The sequence below is a fragment of the Oreochromis aureus genome, linkage group 12 (genome assembly GCF_013358895.1).
Source record: "Oreochromis aureus strain Israel breed Guangdong linkage group 12, ZZ_aureus, whole genome shotgun sequence".
NCBI classification, from domain to species: Eukaryota; Metazoa; Chordata; class Actinopteri; order Cichliformes; family Cichlidae; genus Oreochromis; species Oreochromis aureus.
This window is the reverse complement of record NC_052953.1, coordinates 23,680,750-23,698,821: the sequence shown is the minus strand read 5'-3', so window position 1 is coordinate 23,698,821 and position 18,072 is coordinate 23,680,750. Positions and strand designations below refer to the sequence as shown.

Sequence of the window (18,072 nt, the reverse complement as noted above, 5' to 3'; positions counted from 1 at the left end):
CATCATCATCGTCATATTTTCAGTTAATTTTCTCCATCTTAAGATTGTCATTACATGCCTTTTTTTCTTAAGTCTGACAGCCACTTTTCTGAGTCGCTTCCAGACCTTTTAAAGCAGGAAGCTGGCACAGTGGGTTTCATCTCTTATTACACTTCTCTCAGCTTCTGAGATGGGACCCAGTTTATTAGGGATTTACAGATGTGCAACCCTGGGTATGTTTAAGGGAGTAAACCATGATGATCCAGCTTCTATCAGTTAGAACCAGGTTTTATTGGAGCCCCAGTTAACAAACTGACATTGGAAAACAATAATTCTGATAAATGATCATTTATCTATGAGTTAAAAAGTGGTGTAAAAGCAAAAGCAATTGCTAGTACTAACCTCTCAAAGGTAATGATTTTTCATGTTTGTTTGTTTTTTTTCCTGCAACATATATCAGCCAGTTTTAATCATTTGCATTCATCCAGTTTAAATCATATTAATATATTTGCTTTTGTCTCATCTTTGTCATTTGTACAGTAATCATGTTTCAACATTCAGTCTTTTTGTGCATGTGCACTAAATGCATCTTTAGGATCGCAGTATTTAAGTTTGCTGAACTCATGGCATTTGCAATAAGCTAAGATATATGATCTGCTCCAGTGTCACAATATTGTCTTTTTTTTTTAAAGGGTTGTAATTGACTCATTGCTCAGGGTACTTTAATACTGTTGAATGATGGTAACTACTCAACAAAACAACAACAAAAACAAGTAATATTTGGTTATTGAGGAGATTGGGAAGTCATGTATTATTCATTCCCTCTGTGTAGGCTAATCACATAGGCATTTTTTAGGTTGAGGAAAAAGTTGTTGCGTTCTGAAATCTGGATGGTTTAACACAGCATATTTTAGGAAGATATTGTATCCACATATTTCCCTATAGCAAAGACAAAAGTGACCAATACATTTTTACAAGAGTTGTGCCTCTTACAAAGCCAGTGATAAGGTAGACAGTCAAGATCATGAGTCAAAATCCAAGTAATGTAGAGGGCCACTTGGTTGCACTGTAACAGTGAAGCAGTGGCCTCCTCTGGGTATTCATGAGATAGTTCTCAGCACTATTGTGATCTTAGATTATGCACCTGTTTAATTTATTATGTTTCCTTTAAAGCAGACTGTTAGGTACCCTCTTTAAAATAATGTTGACTTTAACTTGACATGCTCTAAGTGGTTTTAAAGCGGCAGCCTGGGGGATACGCTGCTAAATATTTCAGGACAAACTCATTACTGTAAATGGGCCTGTGTTAGCCTAGCTGGGTTAGACAGGCAGCAACAAGAGAGATTGGACAGTGATGTGTGTGTGTGTGTGTGTGTGTGTGTGTGTGTGTGTGTGTGTGTGAGAGAGAGAGAGAGACAGAGACAGAGGGAGAGTGTGTTTCCTATCCTGGTCTAATAGCTGTGGATTTGATGTCTCGAGCAGGCAGCATTTCATTGCTTGGCCCTGTTGTCCCTGTTGCAATGCTGCGAAACACACAGGGGCTCCTCCAACATCTGCTTTCTAAAGAGCTAATGACAAGACAATGGAGACTGGATGATTTAAAGTATAGTACTAATGAGGCCCTGTGTGATGCCTGGTGAATCCTAACACACACACACACACACACACATGCACCTACATGTACACACTCACACTTAAGATAACAGATGACATTATGGCAGAACAGGAGGTAGACACCCAGCAGACATAAAGTGAGGACATTCAGACCCTCTGTCCATCTGTCTGTCTATCCTTTTAGCACCTGAAAGGAAGCACGGTACTGTAGCACAAACACCCAAAGAAACTATTCAAATTCACACACATACACACACTATCTTGCTCAGTCTATATAATTACAATGTTGAGTTCCTAATCCGTGGATTGAAAATCCTTTTCTCTTTTAGCAGTGACTGGGCATAGACCCCCCTCTCAGTCAGTGGCGCAGAGGGAGCGTGATGATGAGGGGAAGCAGTAAGAGAGAAGAAGAGAGAGAGAAATAATAAAGGACAAGCTTAACTGGTGAGGCTGTCAGCAGAGGAAAATAATATTTGTCCAGCTGGACAGGCCTCCCTTTGTGCAGGCTAAATGAATGTTGAGCTTCCTGTCTACTCTGTCAGGGAGAGTGGCATAGACTGTATGCAGCAGCGAAGACGCAGAGTGGAGTGCAGGGAGCTGTTTGGAGTTTGACAGGGATTATTAAAATCAGAGCAGATGACGAGGACGGGGCGAGAGGCGGAGTGTGAGAAAGCCAAATTGACACAGACACTCTCCATTACCTTCCACTTGACTCGTGCTGATGACAATGTTGATATGAGACCCAGCAGTGCGGCACTGCCGTGGGATTGGCTGTTAGCATGAGCATTAAGCACCACAGGGTGGAGGTGGGGAGGGGGGGGTGGCCCCGCAGTTCTAGGAGAGACCATAGGAGATGAGTTGTTTATTTAAAGCCTTGACTGAAGAGCATCTCACTTCATTGTTTATTTATTTGTTCTTTTTTTCCTCTGTTAACTTACTGTAGTGTCAGTAGGTGGAAATGGTTAGAGGCTCAGGCAATGCATTTTGATCAGGAGCCCTCCAACTGCAAATGATTTTTCTGAGAAAAAAGGGAGGGGGGCTGTTTCTTGTTGATAACAGACTTCCCCTTGTTTCAGGTGTTTCAGGTGAAATTGATTTGAGCCTCTTAATAAGACTTCTGTTTGAGGAAATTTCAAATTAGATCACATGAGAGTCGGTGCTGGTTGTACAGAATGTGTGCGCCGCTTCTCAAACAGCTGCATTGATACAACACTCTAGATCATGCGGTTGATTGATGTCAATCTACACTGCTGATTCAATCCTGACACCGGTGAAGCCTTGTGCCTTATTTTGTTTTATGAACTGGTATAGATCTTTTTCTTTTTTTACATAACCTGTCCTATGGGACAGTTTATCAAGCAGAATCATAGTCTGAATGTTTTGTCGACTTCCTATAGGCCCTTTTGTTAGTCTTTTAAAATTTTATTTATTTATTTACTAAGATTATTATCAGAGTGAGTATGATGCCAGAGCGGACAGGGGGTAAAGGCCAGCTTGTTGAAAGACAGGAGAAGAAGGCGGAGGAATAGAAAGAGAAAAGGGACAGAAAGAAAGCGGGGTGTGTACACTGGTAAACATATAATGTGGTGATAAAGAACGCTTTCCCTATCTTACAGAGCACTATGGAGTGGCCAGAGGATTTTGCTGAAGACCATGCCTTTGTGGAGCTGCTGGTTCCAGGTGTTTCCAGTGATCTGGACTTTGAACAGCTTATGAAAGACACGGAGGAGAAGCTCAATCTCAATGCCAACAGGTGAGTCAGAGTCGCAGAGGGCTAGACTTGATATAGTTTCCTGATCTTTATCACCGCAAACGTATGTTGTGAATTTCACATCATTCAGACACTTTACACCCTTTTTTGTCACCCCAGATAATAATAACAGTGACATTTTAAGTTGGTTTATATGTGATGGATTATTTTCTGTGAAGCGTTCCTTTTTTTTCTGTGGATGTCAGGTGAAGTGCAGGAAACCCAGTGCTATATAGTGGTCAGACTATTATTACAATAAAAAAGCACCACAGTAAAGTATTTTTTGTGAAGTTTTGATTGATAACAGTACTTCAGACATTGGATATTTTTCACATATAGTCATGTGAAAAACAAAGTTTTCACAAGGCTCTATACATTTGTGTGACAAAATACTACAACAGTATGAATTCGGTAACTAGCGGCAAGTGCCACTAGTTATGGGTGTGGGATAAGGTGTTACTAATTTTATAAAAGCCAAAGTTTTCTAAGGTATGTGTTAAAACAATGCCACAGTCTTCCTAGAACTCAATGTCCCCACAAATTGCCGTGGTCAAACGTTGTAATGCTCAGAAGAACTATAAAGAACCCAAAGCTACATCTCAGACTCAACTGTCCTCAGTTAGCATGTTTAATGTTAAAGTTCATTTTACTACAATAAAAAAAAAAAACCTAACAAGTATGACCTCGTTTGGATAGATCACCTAGAGAAAGACTCTTCTCTCTAAAAAGAACATGCTAGCACACCTTTGGTTGCAAAGTTGCATCTGAACAAACCGCAAGACTTCTGGAGCAATGGCCTTTGATATAACACAGTGCCACGTTTGGAAGAAAACCCCAACAGAGCATGTCAGAACAAACACATCATGCCAACTGGCTTGTTTTGCAGTCACGTCTGGGCACCTTGCAGTCATTGAGTCAACAGTGAATTTCCCTGTATACCAAAATATTCTTGAGTCACATTTGAGGCCATCTGTCTGACCGCTAACGCTTGGCCCAAATTGAGTCGTGCAACAGGACAATGGTCCCAAGCACACCAGCAAGTCTTCTACAGAATGGCTGAAAAACAAAAAAATCAAGGTGTTGAAGTGGCCCAAGCCCAGACCTCAACCTGACTCGAACACTGTTATGAATGAAAGCAACGCTGTAAAGGAATGTGGGCCTAAATGACTGAAAATGACACAAAAGGATTACTTGAAGTCAACGCTGCTCAAGTTGGTTTTATAAGCTACTGAACTATAAGGTGTACTTACTTTTTCAGAGGATTATATGCAGAAGTTGATCTCTCAAATCTCTAATGTTCAGTTATTAATGACTGCCTCTTACTTAAGGTGGGATTGTTTATTTTCTGATTGCATGCATGTTGGCTGCACAGATAAGAAAGCAGCAGTGGAGACTCAAACAGGTTATGGGCACAACTCAACATGACATGGCTTATGACAGTGTTTCCTATGATGGAGTTTTTTTCTTCATCTTATTACGCTCTGACTTGCCTGTTTCATATTTTTACTACACATTTTACACAGTTTAATACTTGAAGGCTGGATGGTAAAAGGATTCAGTGGCTGCGAGCTAATGCAGAAATCTTTGCCTCTAAAATACCTCCCATTAAAAGATCACAGTTGTGTGCGTGTTTGTGTCTGTGCTTGTCTGTGTGTGCTGGTTGCAACAAAATCAGATTTTGTGGTTATATACACAGATGTATAACGCAGCATCTGTTGCAAGATTGGTAAACAGTGGCAGCCGTGTGGAGGAGTAAAATGACAGATTATCAGTGTGGCTGTGTGTTCTCGAATCTTAAATACAGTAATTAAATCCACACTCTGATTACAACTGTGAAACTAAAGTAAATAATTCACACAACAGAACAGGAAAAAAACGAGAGCTGATAATGATTGTCTTATTACTTTGTAGTCGGGAATTAAATCTGACCAAGATGCACCACTGTATTGTAACTTGCTTTCTGATTCAGTTTTAATTAGACACTCTAATAACACATGTAAATGTGGTTTGTGACTACTGGATGTGATGTCTTTGTCAACTTAAATGATATAGTTTCTAACATTTTAATTCTGTCTCTGTTCATTATTGACGTGATTATTGTATTAAGGGACACCTTTCAAAGTTTATATCTTCTGCAAAAATTCAGGTTTGTTTTATAAATTCTTCTTAATTATACAGTAAGAGCAGTCTGGTCATCATGTATGGCAGAAATGCATTCCCAGATTGTTTTTTTCTTCTATGCACTGAGGCCTGAAATATAGGCATCAGTCATTTATCCGTATAGTTAGGGAGTACAAGTAGATTGTTAAAAAGTGAGACACAGGGAAGAGAAAAATAAGAGAAATCTATATTTCAGGTCTTTTATCGTTTGTGGTGTTGTGAGGCTGAGGGCAGATGATGAAGGACAGGCTAAATGTAGCAAGTGAACAAAGCCTCACTCTGGCACCATTAGTGTCTGGGACTCATCCCTTCTTCACTCTCTCTCGCTGTCTCCCTCCCCTTTTCTCTTTTTCTTTCCTTCCTCCTTCTAAATGGGAACATAATAATTGAAGATTCCACATCTTGAAACGAAAACCCTTGGGTAGGTAATTCAAGGCTTATTACTGAGGGCCGGGCCATTTTTCTGCTTTCTAAGCATTAAAGGGTTATTTTGTGTTCCTGCAGATGGGAGAGGGATAACCATTATGAGAACAAAGCGTCCAGATAATGGAGAATGGGGCTAAAAATAAGGCAATCCTCCTCTCGCCGTGGGGGACCACTGGTCAGTATCTCTGGAAGACTGCAGCCAACTTCCTCCGAGACTACTCGTTTTCTGTCGGGACGCATCCAAGCGAATAAAATCTCGCAAGGCCTCTAGTTTGCCTTTAACCTGGGTGGGCTGCAGACATATACACACCTACACATACACCCAAAGCTCACTCACCTGCTGCCTAATTGATCTATCAGTGTCTGAGACAAATTGCGGAAGTGGAGGAAAGGAAAATTGGGAGGCAGAGGAAACAGAGCTGCCTTCACCCTTGAAGGACTTCAGCCCATGTATGGGTCAGAATGACTGGCTTGTTCCCAGTTCTCAGATGTCAGAGATTTGCCTAAGAGCTGCTGTTTAATTGAAGGAGAGTAAGATAGGCTGACAACAGAGCTGGCTCCCCCAAATTGAAATGCTGTAATCCATTAGTTTTCATCAGATGGGACAGTGCAGGGGTGGGTGTGTGTTGCCGGATGGAGCAGGCCACCAGGAAAAGACCTCTAATGAAGTGTCAGCACAAGCACTGAGACTCCAGACAGGCCTCCAGTTTCACACGGGCAAGGCAAATGACTCTCACTAATCGCTTGCCAATCTTGATCAGGGTAGAGTATCAATACTTTTACATTTAATTCTTGGTGTGTGTGTGTGATTTTCAATACGTGTGCATACCAAAGGAACTGAAAACGTGCCACAGTAGAATATCGTGCAACGTTCCTATTCAGTGAACAAAAATACTAGTCCTCAAAGTATGTGGTTGATTTTGTGTTTAGCTCTGTGTGACACGTGTGTTAAGTTAGTATATCACCTATATCAGTTCTCCAGTATCATGGGTAGGCTGTGTGTCTTGGGGGATGACGGCTGAAAACACTAAGTGGGCAACAGACTGGGCCAAGACGGGATTCGTTTTCAGCCTGTTCATTCAAGCTCATTCACTCCTTTTCCCCTTACAGAATAGGCCCCTTTGATGGGGGAGATATTTAGTTCTCAGGCGGCTGGTTTGGCACTGACTGGAGCTGAGGCTTATTTGAAAGGGATCTTCCTGCCCCCGTTGTCTCCATCCCCCACCTCCTGTAGGCGAACGGAGGGGAGCGGAGCACGACAGACAGACGGCCCCACAGCAGCCCACCCACACTAAATTAATTCTGACAAGAAACTTAAGATAACGTCAAAGCGCTGACTAATCGCAGGATTGGGTTTCTGTAAGTCACGGAGCTGTGAAATGTGCCATCATATCTAATAAAAGACCTCCAGTTGCTCCCTTTCTCTCTCAGCGTTGGTGAAGGTTGGGGGGTGGCGGGTGTTGACTATCTCCCTGAACTAGACTGAAAAACAATTCAATTTCACTTCAGCAGTAACAGTGCAAGTGTGTGTGTCTGTGTGTGTGTGTGTGTTTGTCAGTTAGGGTAAGATGATTGACATATTTGTCAAGAGGCCTAAAGAATTCTTTCCTCCTAGTTTCCTCTGCCTCCTTTCTCATTCTCAGGGTCTTTTGTTGAGTTCTGCTCTGGCGTTTTTGCCATTAAGGTTCGTCCATTGTTGTCTTTACACAGATGGTTGAGTGGTTTTATTTTCTGTGACTTCTCTGTTTTCTACCCATTTCTGCCTTCCTCTTCTCTCATACTCTTTCTGTCTCTTTCCTCACCGTCCAAGCTGCCGGCAGTGGAAGTCATCAGGTTTGGAGCTAATCCTGCCAAGTTGATTAGGCTGCAGGTAGCATTCACACCAGCGGCCAAAAGGTCATCACATTGTAGAAAGCTGGATGGACTTCTTGACACAGACCATCCACATTGACTTTATAACTTAGAGCACAAGGCCTTAAGGAGGGGTAATTGAAAGGCGAAAGTAAAGAAAAAAAAATTAGGAAAGTAAGAATGTTGAGGGGAGAGAAAAGAAAAAGTAGAAATGGAGAGAGAAAAAGGCTATGGAGTCAAGCCTTGAAAATGTACCCGGAGAGCAGGTGTATTTGCTGTAGCTATTAGAGCATGCTTTTCTTGGGTGAAGGCAAGAGTGAGGTGATGAAGAGTGGAACTGGGGAAAAACCTGAAGCCTAAGAGCAATCCCCCCCCCCCCTTGTCTCAGTCTATGGCCTTATATTGGTCAAACATGTCTGTCAATCGCACTGATATATACTGCATGTGTATAGCAAGAACAAGTCCAAGGCTATCTAAGTAGATGCAATACTTAACTTTGCTGCAAAACTGAGTAACAAGAGAAAAAGTTCAGTCTACTTACATTTTTGTGTTACATGAACTGGAGAGTTGGTGAACAGTGAGCTACAGATGGACAGCCATTTGAAACCTTCTGTCTATGTTGAAGTCCTGATGGGGAGCCCTGAATGAACATCCATGTTTATGACTTACCATAAACACACATACAATGCTCTCTGAAGCCATTTAATCTACAGCAACTGTTCCGAGAGTTATTTAAAACAGAGAAAAGTAAAGGGTTGTTATTTGGAGTCCACTGTATCCAGAACTGCTGCTTATCAGGAACTCACTGCTATATTTTCCCTTGAGAAAGAAAAGCCAGAGGTCTCACACAAACAAACCAGCATTTCAGCACTCCATTGTGTTGTTTAAAGTGATGTATACTAATTTTACACACAGCGCCGTCGGCAGTTCTGAGTTTTGCTCGGACCTTGCTGAAGCTGTGTTTTACAACCAGTGAGCTTTGGGCAAATGTAGTGAAGATTTGCAGCACTCACAATCTGTCACAAGGCAATGTTTTTCCTATGGAGTAAGCGTACCCAGAAAGGCAGAAATAGAAAATCACACACAGAGACACATGGTAAGGGGAAAGACTTTGACAGTTCTACATATGTGTAGCAAGTATTTTCTGGTATCAAATCTCTATAAACACACAAAAACGGCACTTTATAATCAGGGTTTCTGTCAGTGGGCACATTGGTGTCAAGAGAATAAAGTGAGATGCATCATCTGGCCTGCCTAAAGACGAAAAGAATGCGAGAGGAAGGTAGTTAACGAGAGCGAGAACAGTATCATCAGGCAGCTTTCAATCTACAGGATGGCAGTTTGTAACAGTCTATAACATTTTATCCCCTTGCGTTTTTCCCCTCTGAAACGAAAATGTGTCAGATTGAACGGTTATTTAATGTGTTGCCATTGTAAGACATCTGGATGTGTTCACGGCCCAGGAGCGGGCAGGAGGCACTTTATAGTCCCCGGTAGGGGATGAGCTGAGCTGTCTGATGGGGAAATTGCACTTTGGCTTTGTGTCATGTATACTAACACACATACAAGCATATGTGCACATGTCTGAGAGACAGAAGTATAGGTGTGCAAAAAATATATATATTTTTTATCTGTTAAGTACTTGTTTCACTTTTGAACACTTAGCATATAACATGCCATTTTATGGCATGGGAAGTACTAGATCACATAGTCATGCATTTCAAATTTACCTCTCAAAAGTCCCGAAGCAATTACATTGACACCAAAAAGATATGCCATTATTTAATCATCAGCACTGTGATTCATACTTTTTTTCTTTATATGAATTTCTTACTTGATTTTTTTTCGTCATCTGGATTTCCAGATGATTTGTTCAAGCTCTACTATCACTATATGCACTACTACATACATTCACAAAGCCTTGAGCACAAGCTCAACTATGAATACACAATCAAAAATGAACACAATAGTGGCATTCACAACAGCATACATGCTTAATTATGCAGGTGCGTAGTTGTGCACACACACATGCACACACATGCATCCACTGTCTTACATACCCAGATATATATGCATTGATTTGCATGGAAATGACTAAACATGTCGAGCCCAAAGATGTCATTTCTAATCCGTCACATTAAAGAGGAAACTGAATAGCTGATGCCGTCTGTTAAAATCAAAAGAGCGGTGTGTGTGTGTGTGTGTGTTTGTCTGTGTGTGTGTGTTTGTCTGTGTATGTGTGTGTGTCAAGGGAACAAGTAAGACATGAGATTGCAAGAACTGTGTGCCTCAGATGCCTGCCAATGTCTGTAATGCCACTTCACACCAGATGCTTAGCACACACTTGCACACTGATATATCGATGTCTGTGTTCATTACTGTTGATGCTTCTGTATGTGTCTTCTCACAGCAGAGACACTGAATAGGAGTGAGGGAGAGCCAAATGTGACGTGCTGTGTAGGTCCGTGTGTATTTTTATCACCGAGTCTTTTTGTTTGTATCACTGCTGCGTTGACATATTTCATGCATTGTTCCCGTGTGTTTATGGTGTAGCACCAGCTTTTCAGTATGGTTCAATGATTGTGTTGTGTTTAAATGTCTCAAAAGTCACCTGTGAAATTGAAGGCGCCTTCCCAGATGATCTTGACTGTAACATTTTGTCCAGCCACAAATTTGAGGCAAAATTGAATTTATAAGGTTGGATTTTTAAAAATCTATTTCATTTCTTTCTGTTTTGCTGGTTAAAATCTATTTTCCATCCAGTGTCTTAAATTTAAGGCTACTTTGGTATGGGTTTTATTCTTGTACTTGGAACCTCTGTATGGTTTTATAGTCCTTAGCTCTCTGATTTCTGTAATATATCTTTTTTTGTGTTCAGCATTGAACAGCAGCTGAAGGAACTCCAGGCTAAAATAGGAGACTCCCGCACAGCAGAGCGTCCACTGAGTCCCACAGAGTGGCTGCAGTGGTTCTCCCTCAAAACACAACAGAGTGTGAGGCCTGTTACCCAAGGACATCAAGAGCTTATGGACTTCTTCAGAGCTCTGGTAATGCATCAAAATCCTAATGACGTTATTATCGTCATCATCATCTCCAGCTATTCTCTGTAAACATTTCACCAACAATCTGTAACAAATAATTTCTCTCTAAAATGAGAAAGCTGGATGTCTGATAACTTATCGTGATCATAATCATTTCATCGTTTGTGATCTCAAATCCCACTTAACTCCGGTGTTTTTCTGTTATGAAACATCTAGTTATCTGGTGAGCTGCAGCTTTGTTTATGAATAAGCGGTTAAGATTAGAAGACACTCATACTGCACTGCGCTGTGTCTTCAGGTATTTTTCCTCTTTCTCTTGTGAAATTAATATCTTAAATGATCTGTTCCTTTCAGCAACAGTACCTGAGATCTGAAGAAGAGTCGAAAGAAGAGGTGACGCTTCAGCTACTGCTGAATCTGTCGTCCCAGTGCGGTATTTGCTTCCCCTGTAACCACTCTTCTTCATCCCCACTTTCGTCTCTTCATTCTCAACTGACTGCCTCCTCCATCCAGCTGCTACATACAGTCAGAGAAGACGCTTCATTAGAGGTAATGCACCATTTATTATCCATTTCGCTGTTTCCATACAGACTAATTTAATGTCTTATGGGCTGATGAATTTCACGTGTAATTCAGCTGACTTGTACTGTTGGGTTTTCTTTTTTGGGAGGGTTCTAATCTTTTAATTTTTAATCTTTACTTAAGATCCAGGAGGTGTGGGATGATGTGCGACTCCAACTCAGACGCTACCTGATGGACCGACTGTTTTCCCGTAGTCCAGATCTTCCTGGACCTCGACAAACAACCGATCTGTCCATCCTTGAACGGGTTCAGTGTCTGCAGCAGATGTTCTTTCTTTATCCCGAGTCAGAGGTGCTGCAACTTTACCAGGTGCACTAAAATAAGAAACGATTTCCGTTTTTCAGTTCATATAAATTCCAGATGAGTAGAGGGTGTTCACTTTACATGCATGTTAAAGGCACTGCTAATCTTACACAGGCATAATATTTTGTTTTTGTGTATCCAGGGCCTAAAACGGCAATACGTGCTGGGTATTCTGCACTCCACCCTGTCCGCCAGTCAAATCGGTGAGACTGGTTTTGACAGGCTGGCTATGGGTTTCTGCAGCATGGTGCCGATTCTGAGTCAAGCCCTCAAAGAGGAGCTCCACGTCCTTTCAGCACTAGCAGAACCACAAACGATCCTTGGTTTTATTAATGAAGCCTACCTCAATACAGTGGCCACAGAGTTTGCCTCCCTGATGGAGAGAGAATGTGAGACAGCTCACAGAGACAACACTGCCCCGAGCGTCAAGACAAAAAAATATTCAGTCAGATCCCGGGCAACTGTAGGTAAGCATATATTTTTTTCTAAATGTTTTACATTCATTTATTCTTTGTCCTCTTTCTGTCGGTAGCAGAGTACATTTAGTTTATTTAGCCTTGTTGCTGTTTCTTTCACTTCTGCCTTCTTTCCACCTGCTTCTCATTGTAACCCAGCAGAGGTGATTCTCTCTCTTGCTCCTCTCCGTTTTTGCTCTCCAGTGGTAGTGTGTAGTGATCTGAGCTAGAACCAAGGCCTCTGTAAGTGGCTGTCAATAACTGCTGTTCCCATTATAAGTGCTTTCTTTTTACTGCACTGTTTTCTGTGTTTGCGTTCTTTGCTGCCTGCCAACAGGATAAAGAGAGCCTTACTTCCAGGGCAAATATACTTTTAAACACTATTTACTCATATTGCATTTATGACAGCAGTAAGCCCTGATCTCGGAATAGTTAAGGCTTGGTCAAGGTGTGTTTAACCACTTTAATCTTTTGAACCTAAGAGAATATATGCAGTGTCACATTTGCAAAGCGCTTGATGACAGTTAAGTTAAGAGCAGAATAAGAGCAGAGTTTAACATTCTCTCGATCTTTTTACACATGCCTAGGTATTTTAAAGAGAAAAGAAACCTCAAGAAGTATTTTTAATAATTGCTTCTAATATAAAATGTGTCACTTTGTTGGACAAAGGAGTAGTATTATACACAAAGACCAGAGAAGGGCAGGCCTTCGCTCCCCGTGTCACCCTCTGATACTTATCCCCTCCTTCAGCGTTCTCTTTGTTTTCTTCATCTTGGCCTATTTACAGCTCGCTGATGGCAAACATTCACAATAAAAACAAGTGTGCGAGCCATTGTTTACTTTCCACAAAAAATGGTGCACATGTCAGCTTCCCTGTGGAACAGGGGGAGAAGTACTTTTGCATCTGCGATTCTTCGACAAACACACCACCAGCTTTGCTCCCCCCCCCCATCTCTCTCTTTCCATCTCCCTCTTTGGTTTTTACTTTCCCTCTCCTTAAACGTGAGATGAGAGGAGGCAGCCAGGATAATTGGCCATGCGTCAGTTGGGCTGTTTGATCACGTAACGCTGTGGAGGCTACACACCTACGTGCCGCTCAACAAACCGTCAAATGTAGCACCGGAGGCAGAACATGGCTCCAAAGGGAGCGAGGGACCCGTGCTGTGTAATGATGGTAAAATGGAGCAGTTTTGCCTGTGCTGGCTTTACTTATGCGTTTGTGTGTGTGTGTTCAACTATCAGCTGCAAGAGAGCTTTGAGGGCTACAACTGGGATTACATTTTCCTGTTGTTCATTTTTTAAGTCGTCCCCCCACTACAAAAAAAAAAAAAAAAAGCTCAGGAAACCACATATCCTCTATCCAAATGCCCATGGCTTAAACATTAACACATAATCTGCTTTCACACTTTACCGTCTATACTGTATGCTACACCCATAATTGTCAAGACAATTATGACAGCAGTAAAAAAAAAAGGCATTCTATTTTCATAGGCATCCAATGACTCCTTAGATCTCTCCCTCTTCCCCTGCTGTGTTATTGTTTATTTCTGAAGAAGAGGCAGGCGGTAGGTATATTTTGATAAGAGCCATGCCTGGGAGAATCTGCGGACTCCCAGGGGAGTAGCGCTGTCTGTAGCATCAGCCACTGTCAAACCACTGAACCATTTAACAACGTTCACAGCGAGATCTGCCTCCTCTTTTAACCCCACCGACTCAAAGGCAGACTTTGACATTGTACCTAGACAGATTTAAAGGGTCTGAGCACCTCCACCTCACTGCTTTTCCTTTACTTCGTCTATTCCATGTCCATTTTCTCACCCTTTTTCTTCTCCCATTTTCCTCCTAGTTTTCCAGGTGTAATGGGGTGAACAGTGGGACTGGGGCAAGTGCGAGACAGGTTGGTTGGTCAGGAACAATACGGGCTTTAGACCTTACTAACACACCTCACTGAGTCTGTAGGGAAGTAGTTGGGCCACGTTTAGGTGTGTGTGTGTGTGTGTGTGTGTGTGTGAGTAATTTTGCCAAAACAAGGCAAGTAATGTCTTTTAAATATTTTCCTTTTTTATGGTATGGTTACATTTGGCAACCATTATCTACAGTTTTGATACTTTAAAAGCATTTTTCTGGGCTTTTAATGATATGATTTCCCAAAGTAAAAGTTGGATTGCAAATGCAGACATTTACAGTTATACAGTTGCCACACTGTAATAGCTAAAAATTGCAACTGAAAAACTGGCAGGGTTACCAAAAATGTTTGCTTTTGTGCAATATATTTTCACCTGTTGCTTTTAATTTTTACGTGTATGTGTGTCAACATGTGTTCTTACAAACTCTGTTTTCAGTGACCTTTCTGGGTTGTTTCTGATGTGTGTGGGAGCACACTAATTTCAGGCCTACTTTAAAAAAAACATTATCAAGAGTCATTTAATACCTCCTTTTTAAAAATGCATCATTAACTTTCCATATATGGCATCAGTAATTTACATACGTATGCATAGGAGGTCCATGTTTTTGTAGGACATCAAAAGCATTCATTCTAACTTTGCCGCATGCACACTCACAATTTTCTTCCCTAACAATCGACCACTGGGGTGAAGTCGAGGTTGTGAATTTCTGTTCAAACACTCTGCAACCCCATTCCGATAACACTGATTTAAATTCCACTTCCACTAATTTCCCCATATGACTACGTTGGCACCTCCCTATAGATAAAAAAGGATTGAGTTAGAACATGTATAGCAAGCACATTCACCATCACTGCAACCCCCCCTCGTCACCCTTTCTGGCTCTTTGAACTCTTTCTTAGAGAAAGCACAGCAGCCTATTCAGCAGGGAGAGAGGTTCTGTAGTGACTCGAGATAGCTAGGCTGAGGCTAAGACTGGCATTGGAGGTGCTTGTGGGGATTGAGGCTACTTGGGAATGGCGTTTGTTAATATTTAATAAAAGCAGCTCCTCACTAGATCATATCTCTGCCTGAGTTTATATACACTGTCAGCCTGGGACGTGCACACACATGCCTCCATGTAATTATGGGCTAGGTAGAGGGGTTTGTGTGTGTCACTGAGTACACGTGTGCACATGTCTTTGTGTGATGCTTGGAGTTTATGGATGCTGTTGTTTTTTTCTTCTTTTTTTTGTCGCTTTGTGTTTTTTTTTTTTAATGCTCTCTTACTATCCTTGCACATGATGAGAAGCCCTTGGTTAAGAAAGTTACCAAACAGTGCAAGTGGTTGTTTACTAATCTTAATGAGAAGATCAGGGTCTTTACTCTGTGGTTGTGTTTATGTGTGTGTCTGTCATCTTCTTCATCTTCTCTAAATCATGGCTCCAGTGAAATGGCAGAAAAGAATATGTTTCATGGCCCTTGAGAATGTGTAATATGCGTGCCATTTATTTTTTTTCCCCATTTCCTCAGAGTGGCCACAATGGCTTTTGTGTATCACTCTTGAACAGCTCAAGGATATGAACATTTTCCTGGCACCTTCTATTGAGAAAGCACAGACAAAAATGGCTGGCTTATTGAGAGCAGCCAGCGCTTCGTGATGAAGAGTCAGTGTGATTCGCTGAGGGCTTGAAAACAATGATGCGAACAAGGGCACTAAACAAGTGGGATTTAATGAAATGCTCCCATCAGGACAATACATTCTTTCGTGTTCTTCATCCAGCCCTCTCGGTTCAAGTATGCAGAGGGAGCCAGAGAAATCTTAACCCCCATCTCACTGTCACTGCAGTGCTCACCACAAAGAGAGCCAGAAACAAAATAAGACACACGGAAAGGACACAAAAATACATTCAAATCGAAAGAAAAACTAAGTTTGCGTCTTTGTAACCACAAAAAACACCACCTCCACCGTCACAACTACACATTCTTCTTTGCAGAGCAACTTAATTGAGATATCAAACATTGCTACTTTCTCTTTATGTGAAGTGCCCAGTGGCCCCTGCTGTGCCCTGGTTGGACAGCACCCATGGAAAGGGCCACAAGAGATCACAGTGTATGCGTGTGTTTGTGTGTGTGTGTTCATGTTCGTGCTTGTGTCAGAGTATATATTGGTAAATCACGGCAGGAGGCCTCCCATAATAAGGCTGTCTGGGTGAGCAGTGGGCCGCAACTGACGAAGAGGACCCCAGCTGTCACAGGGCCTAGCAGCCGGTCCACAGTGACTTCATACTCTCCTTCTACCCAAATACACACTGAAAGGTGCACAGACGTACCCCAAGGCACCCATATGACCCTGCTTGACACCCTGTGAGATGAGCACACTAGGAGGCACGGGTACACAGAAAACACAAGCAGGAAGAGAAAGTATAGCATGGCAATAGCTCCATGTTAACAGTGAAGTGGAGCACTAACAGACTGGTGCAGCTATACACCTATGACCACTGCAGGAAAAACTAACAAGGGAGTGTGCCAAGTCAGGTGTAGTCAGTGCTTTACTTCTACTGTTTGTTCTGCCTTTAGAAGGACAATATGTGTTAACTGTGTGTTCAGGAACTGTAAACTGGGAAATGTTAACGGGTTACCACAAAGGTTAATACAGGTATATAAAGGATTTTGATGCTACAAAGAACAGTGCTACAAAAACAAATCATGAGTCATCATTTGTACACGGAACAAAAGAAAATGTTTGCATGTTGCTTAATTCATTGCCTTTGAATGCATTGAATGTGGAGTGAAATGTTGATCTGTTCTGATAACAGCGGTTAAAATACCTGTCCTTTTTATCTCAACATCAGAGTTAGAGGATTCACGTAGACAAGGCTCTTGAATCATATCCCTGTTTTTATTCAGGTGACTTTCAGGATATTAATAAAAAGAAATAAAAAATAGCCTCATTGAACCAGAGGACATCTGTCTAATTTAGTAGTATTCATTTTATGAACTATGTAAAGCACTTTGATTTTCCAATATGTAAGATGTACTAAAATTGCCTTGTCTTCTAAAATTACCTTTTCCTTATCTGGCTAGATTTAATGAAACCACATGTTTACATCACCTGTAGAGGGTGTTGTACGACACAGGCATCTGCACAAACACGGAAAAGTTGCCTTCACATATTGCAATGACAGGATAAGAGCCTATAGTCCAGTTGGACAGCGTGGCATCGCATAGGCAGACCACCCCCAGACGGTCGGATTTACTACAGAGAGACAGAGCAAAAGAAAGAAGAGGAATAGAGGGACAGGAGGATGAAAAAGGAAGGGAATGCTGTGCTGGAGAGAAATTAAATCAGTGGCTAAATTATTGCATGATTGCCCATTCCCCAAAGACTTGGGCATCATTTGGTAGAAAGTGTCTAATAATTGGTTTTCGGCCATGTCAGACACATGCAATTCCCCCTACTAATGGCTCTGTTAGGAAGAACTGGGCCTCCTGGGTCAGAGAAGGACAGAAAATAGCCAGGCGGCAAAAAAGCCACCTACACCCTCATCCTTTTTTTTTTCTTCTCCCTCAGATAAATGAGGGAATGAGAGAGAAAGAGAAAGATGCAGAGAAGGGGCGAGATGACAAGAAGGAGAGAATGTGTATGTGAGCAAAGAGGAAATGAAGTGGCAATAAGTGCAGCCAAAGGGGAAATGCTCTTCACCGTGAGTTTAATACATCAGACTGGGGATTTGGCAGCCCGCCACACAGCAATTGTTTACCTTTTTGCTCACTGGCTGCATCTGTTCTGTTTTGTAAACGGCACTAAACTATTCGCCCGTAAACACCGGAATCAATAACAACTGCTAAGGGAATTCCCTTATCCCGCCCCTCCCTCTCTTTCCCTCCCTCTCTTCCCCATGTTTTCATCCCTAACCACCACCCCTTTTCCTTCCCCTAGATCTCCTCCTCTCTCCCTTCTCTCTCTGTTCTCTGCCAGTCATGAGCAGTGTTTGTGTGCACACGTGTGTGCGTATGTGAGAGAG

General features: G+C 41.8%; 1 protein-coding gene across 6 annotated transcripts in view; it reads left to right on the top strand.

The window, feature by feature from the left end:
* The window catches only part of kiaa0825 (KIAA0825 ortholog), a 119,611-nt gene that overhangs the window by 4,005 nt on the left and 97,534 nt on the right, over positions 1 to 18,072 (top strand). For 5 of the 6 annotated variants that reach the window (XR_005615101.1, XM_039620724.1, XM_039620723.1 and 2 more), the window contains exons 2-6: positions 3,210 to 3,346; positions 10,659 to 10,827; positions 11,176 to 11,370; positions 11,527 to 11,712; positions 11,849 to 12,173. Coding sequence is in view for 5 of the 6 variants with exons in the window: in XM_039620724.1 (XP_039476658.1) it covers positions 3,216 to 3,346; positions 10,659 to 10,827; positions 11,176 to 11,370; positions 11,527 to 11,712; positions 11,849 to 12,173 (1,006 nt within the window). In the remaining variant the exon portion in view is untranslated. Of the gene's footprint in view, positions 1 to 2,157; positions 2,258 to 3,209; positions 3,347 to 10,658; positions 10,828 to 11,175; positions 11,371 to 11,526; positions 11,713 to 11,848; positions 12,174 to 18,072 lie in introns of those variants that run through there. The other variant, XM_039620722.1, reaches the window with a different exon arrangement.